We start from the raw sequence: 5,745 nt of genomic DNA on the forward strand, positions 1-5,745 counted from the left end.
AGCACTAAGGCGTTACTCAGGCACATGTGGCACCACTCCTTAGGACAGGTATACCAAACGCCCTTGGTATCATTAGTGGCATCTCTTTATTTCCCCTCCTGCTTGGATGTTATTATTCAGACCAATTCTGCCCTCACCCCAGTACACCTCTTCTTCCTCCTGCCCCAGGCTGCTCGGCTACACGTTGGGAGAGCAGCGGGGCCAGTCGCGATTTTGCGACGAGAACCCGCGGGGGTCTCGGGGTCGGCGGCAGCTTGCTCAGACGGCGACCTGAGCTGCCTTCGTCGTCCTGCCCAGCCCTGCTCCAAGGCACCCGGCATAATCTAAACCGGGCCGGGGGTGCCGGCAGGAGCGGCCGGCTCGCCGGCTCCCTCTAGGTATCGCTGTCTCGGCAAAGGAGGAGGAGGAGGGTTTTCTTTCATTCTATCCCCCTCTCTCTTTTCCAGCCGGTGAAGTGTCTGCCCCTCTGAACCGCCGGTATACGCCTGCGGCTGCACACGCACGCACACACACACACACACAGCCGGCGGCTATAAATAAGTTACGAGCCCGGCAGAGGACGAGCAGTGCACGCATCCCGGCTGGCCGAGGCAGCGGGGACGACCCCGCTGAGCCTCCCCGCACCTCAGCTCCGCTCAGTCCTGCCGGCGCCGCACCCTCGGGTGCTATGGCGTGCGTGGAGCGCTGCTGCCGCTGCTGCGCGGACAGCCGGCGGCACAGCAGCATCCTCTACAACATCCTCAGGAGCGAGGAGCGGGCGGCACCGCTGCCATGGCCGGGGCCGGGGCCGAGGCCGAGGCGAGGGCAGGGGCAGGCGTCCCGCAGCTGCCCGTGCGGGTCGCGGCGGCGGGTGGCCCTGAGGAGCCCGCAGGTAGCCTGCAAGGCGGCCTCGGCAGTGCTGGTGAAGACGCTGCGCTTCGTCCAGAACGTGCCCTGCTTCCAGGAGCTGCCCCTGGAGGAGCAGCTCCTGCTGGTCCGCAGCTGCTGGGCTCCGCTGCTGCTCCTGGGGCTGGCGCAGGACCGGGTGCACTTGGAGACGGTGGAGAGCGCGGAGCCCAGCATGCTGCACAGGATCCTCACCACCCGGCGGCAGGGCGAGCAGTCCCCGCCGCGGGGACCGGCACCGGGCCGACCGCACCACAGCGTGCACCTGCCCTCGACCAGCGAGATTCAGGCTATCAAAGGCTTCCTGGCCAAGTGCTGGAGCCTGGATATCAGCACCAAAGAGTACGCTTACCTCAAGGGGACGGTGCTTTTCAACCCGGGTGAGTGACCAGCCGCTGTGGTGGGGCGGCGGGGGGTCTCTCTCCCTCAGGGACCCATGGGGGTAGCGGGGAGCGGGATGATGGGGAGAAGCCATCTCTGTCCCCAGCGTAGCGGGGGGGACCTGGGGCTCTTCCTCATTGGGAAAGAGGTTGGCGTGGGAGGGATTGGCGGAGCAAGGTTTCACCCACTGTTCTATGTCAGGGCCCCGGCTGGCGGGCAGGGAGCCGTCCACGGCCTCGCCGCCTGCCGTTACAGGGTGGAGGGGGTCCGGCTGCTGCTGGATGGGGTGTCCCAGGGGCTGGCGCCTTCCGCAGAGTCTTTCGGCGAACTAAACAAACCCGCGGCAGTCGCCTGGGGAAAGTTAGTAGCCAGCAGCGCTTCCCGGGTTGTTTCGGAGACGGGAGCCTGGAGGGGTCTCCTTAGGGGCGGCGGCTGAAGCTGGTCACCGGCCCCCAGGGTCGAGCGGGCTCCCCCGGCAGAAAGCAAAAGTCCCGGGGCCTCCAGGAACAAAGTGCTGCTTCGGCTTTGTGTGTAGTATTTATGATGTGGGGTTCCTCCCCCAACCCCCCATCTCTCTTTGTGGAGACTTCCGTAAATGGAGTTCTAACGAGTGATTGACTGCCATGTCGTGCCTTACCTAAAAGATAGCTGACGGGCTGGATGTGGCACTCCCCAAGTCCCCTTACGGTGTAAGGGTGGGACGGGGCTCTTCCTGCACCCCCACTGTGAAACTGTTAGGTTGAAAGGGGAGATTCTGCAGTCCCCGTCCTTCAGTATCTTTACCGCGGTTCACCAGGAAACTGCCATGCGTTGGAGTTAATGCTTCTTGCCACTTGTAACCTGGAGATATTCAGAAACAGTTGTCAGAAGATGCTTACATGTGAATAATGCACTTTGTTGAAGTGAACATGTTAATGAGTTATTTTTATTGCCTTCCCCACTGTTTACAGATTGCATTTGGCACTATAAAGGTGTTTTGGAGAGCATTCTGCAATTAAAGCTTTTTCTTTATCAGTTAATTTATTCAACACTTAAGGGAATGTATGCAAACATATTTCAAGTTTGTGCAGTGAAGAACAGTATTGAGTGTCTGGAACACCTACCTAAGATTCTAAACTGCCCTATGAAATTTGACATGTTGATTCTGCCTACAAGAAGTCCTCTAGCAACAACATTTGCTTCAGTCCTTGAGTGATAAATTCAATCTGTAAGCTGTTAGTAGTTTTTCAGTAAAAATAATATTGTTTTACAAACAAAACCTATGTAAATGAAATAATTTATTCTTATTTTCAGATCTACCTGGACTGCAGTGTACACAGTACATTGAAGGACTGCAGAGAGAAGCACAACAAGCTCTAAATGAACATGTCAGACTCATTCACAGAGGTGATGAAGCCAGATTTGCCAAGCTGAACGTTGTTCTATCTTTGCTGAGATCTATTAATGCTAATGTGATTGCTGAATTATTCTTTAGGCCCATCATTGGGGCAGTGAACATGGATGACATGCTTTTGGAAATGCTTTGTGCAAAATTATAAGGACCTGTAAAATAATGAAAATAAGTCCATTGCGAAGGAAGCCCTAGAGCAGAATAGTGTAAACTACTGTAAATAAACTAACTTATTGTTTTTACATAGATAGTATTTTTGTATTCCATAATAAAATATTCTTCAAGTTCTGAAATTAATTTTTATTGAACACAGTGGTTTTGGAATAAGAGCACAGTCATCAAAACATGCTTTAAATTTGTGGAGAATGTTCACATCCAAAGTCGACTGGCTCTTCTTGTACCATGTCTCTGAATAAAGGTCACAGTTACTATATTGTACTTTCAAGGTGAGTAATCCCTGCTTTTTAAAAGTAAGCAGCAGTTTAGGTTTACATTTTAAATGTAGTTGACATACAGAAAGGGGCAATGAAAAAGCCGTTTACTTTGCGTACTTCAGTAACATTAGAAGAGCCACCGTTCTATTCCTAGTTCAAATACTGGCTCTATCAAAGGCTTTCTGCAGTCAATGAACTGCTTCTACTGACTTCAACAGAGGTGAAGTATTTGAAGAATATTAAAGAAACTATTCCCTTAAGGTTTTCTTCCATATGGGGAAGATGTGTTAGGAATATTTCGAGGCTTAAAGTAGCTTGGTCAACTCTGATACTTACAGGAAAACATTCCATTCAACACGTTGTTGGGCTTGAGGAGAACAAAGTAACTCTATTCCCCGACAGAATAAAAAAAACACCTCTAAAAATATCTGAACAGCAAATGCTGAATAGGGTCAGGAGAACTACTGATGTGGACTCCACACTTTGCTTTTCACCTTGGTAATTCCTAGCTGGGATTTCCATAGCCAGGTTCTTCAGACTATTTTTTCCAATGGAAATACAAAATTACTGCTGAGACATAGTATACCACTGGCACATCCATCAGAATTTGTTCAGCTAGCATGAACGTGTTTAAGCATTGAGCTTCTACATTTATTTGCTTTTGTCTTGGGCTTGATCTTTTCTCCCAAGCAGTTGTGTTTTTGTTGAAAAAACTCTTAAGCATAAAATCAGAAAGGGAAAATCAGTTACTGAAAGGGTACTTTTTTCATGGTTTTCCTTTATCTGCATGCAATTTTCTCTCCTTTTCCCTGGGGAATATTGTTAAAGAAAGGAGAAAGAAGTGTGAAAGTGTTCCCAAAGAAACAGGTATTGGTAATTCTATGTATCATTTACATATATATTAACCACTATCAGTAAGAGTGATTTTTAAAACACTGTAAAGTTGAAGCAGTTACTCTCCTTAATAAGAGATGTGTCAGGGATTGAGGAACAAGTTTGAAGATCTTTCTTTTGTTGCCATCTTGTGCAGAGGATAATCACACATCCTACATTCAGCTAGGGGGCTGGGGGGACTGTTGCTGTCTTGTGCCTACCCAGATATAAGTTACAGAAAATGGTAGCCAAAATTTCTAGGGGAACAAGTTCATCCATGAGCACTATCACTGAGGTTTGTATTGCTGTGTCAATAAGTATCTCATCACGGACTGGGATACCATCACAGAGCAAAAGAAACAAAGCAAGAAATGCACCTCCCATCTTATAAAAGTAATGTTGCGGCCTAAATGCACACTCTTCTGGTGCTCATATAACTGGGTAAGGTTGCATTCTCTGAGGAGCTCCCCAAAAATTCCAAAGAACACAAAGCATCTAAGTTCTCTTCACTACCAGTTCATGCTTCAGACCCACTCGGATCATAATAGAGCAGTCTTAGTCTATGTTACATTGATGTTTTCATACGCATGTACAAAACATATGGCAAATATAAACATACACACGCATATATAAACATATATATACAGATAATGTATCCTGTGTATGTATAAATGTTCTGAGTTTTCAATAGCTTCTGAGCTTATCTAAGATCTCTGTAACATAAATATGGGTATATGTTTCCCTCCTTCACTGTCAACAGCATATGATCTTATAACAGTTATCTTTCGAGGATGCCTGACAAAATCTCTTTTCACAAAAGCATAAAGCATGCTGATAAAACATTTAAGTGGTGGTTAGTGATGTATGATGAATCTTGGTAACAACTAAAAAAATTCAACAGCCTCAGACTAAAACAACTTCATCACCACTGAGAATTTGTTAGTACACACACTACTGTTCAGACTTTTCTGCTGGGTGGCAGAAGAGATTTGTTGGCAGCACTCCTAACAATTAGCTGTAATAGCCGAACCATGGTCACAGGCAAGGATTTTCAGCTGAACAGTCACCTTGAGACTGTTTGGATCTATTGTGCCACTAAAATACAAACGCTTTCATCACTCAGGTGGATCTGCTCACATCTCCAGATTTGTAATCTGAACAAATTCTGTATTCTGCTCAATTTTCTGAAGTTGTCATGAAAAATATTGCTTCCGTGCACAACAAATCCACCTTGAACTCACTATAACCCATTTCTCGTGGACCAGCAATACTGTTAGTCATGTCGCTGTTGTCTAGTCAAATGGAAGCACCTGGAAACAATAAGTAGGAAATCTGAAAGGAAAAACTAATTTATCAAGGCTTTCTGCAGAGAACTGGCAAAAAGAAGTATCTCTTCATAGGTCAGATGAACAAGAATGACAAAACAAGAAACTAAAAAAAGGCTTGTAGCAGGAGCCAAGCTGAAGATGAGGAGAACCAAGCAGGAATGGGAGAGAAGAGACTGGTATGGTTCTAGAACAGTGGGGAAGGGTCTGGTTTTAGTGTGGGGACAATGTGCTAAGAGCTGACTGGAAGCAGCTGGAAAGAGACAGGTCAGAGCTTGAGCAAAAGGTTCCTTGTGGAAGGACTCTGTGTCAAGTCCAGGAAACACTGCAGAGCAGGGAAGAACCTAGCCCAGAAGCTGCCACAGAGGAGGACCCAGGCATCCTCACCAACCTGTTGGGACTGGTTCTGTTCTCTCCTCCACTTGTGCCACTGCTGAAGAAGGGGCAAGTGGCAGCT

At 47.8% G+C, this 5,745-nt stretch overlaps 1 protein-coding gene across 1 annotated transcript; it reads left to right on the forward strand.

The window, feature by feature from the left end:
- The first annotated feature begins 466 nt into the window (after positions 1 to 466).
- Positions 467 to 2,902, forward strand: NR0B1 (nuclear receptor subfamily 0 group B member 1). Its single transcript, XM_065675721.1, has 2 exons — positions 467 to 1,265; positions 2,560 to 2,902. The coding sequence occupies exons 1-2, from the start codon at positions 668 to 670 to the stop codon at positions 2,802 to 2,804; spliced, it is 843 nt and encodes a 280-aa protein (XP_065531793.1). The 5' UTR covers positions 467 to 667; the 3' UTR covers positions 2,805 to 2,902.
- Positions 2,903 to 5,745: the final 2,843 nt, after the last annotated feature.

Source organism: Lathamus discolor, chromosome 4, assembly GCF_037157495.1.
Source record: "Lathamus discolor isolate bLatDis1 chromosome 4, bLatDis1.hap1, whole genome shotgun sequence".
Lineage (NCBI taxonomy): Eukaryota > Metazoa > Chordata > Aves > Psittaciformes > Psittacidae > Lathamus > Lathamus discolor.

Bases quoted from the DNA above. Each gene is read 5' to 3' on its own strand.
- NR0B1 (XM_065675721.1), top strand. From the start codon at position 668: ATGGCGTGCGTGGAGCGCTGCTGCCGCTGCTGCGCGGACAGCCGGCGG. The intron at 1,266-2,559 runs GTGAGTGACCAG...TCTTATTTTCAG, and splicing joins GACGGTGCTTTTCAACCCGG to ATCTACCTGGACTGCAGTGT.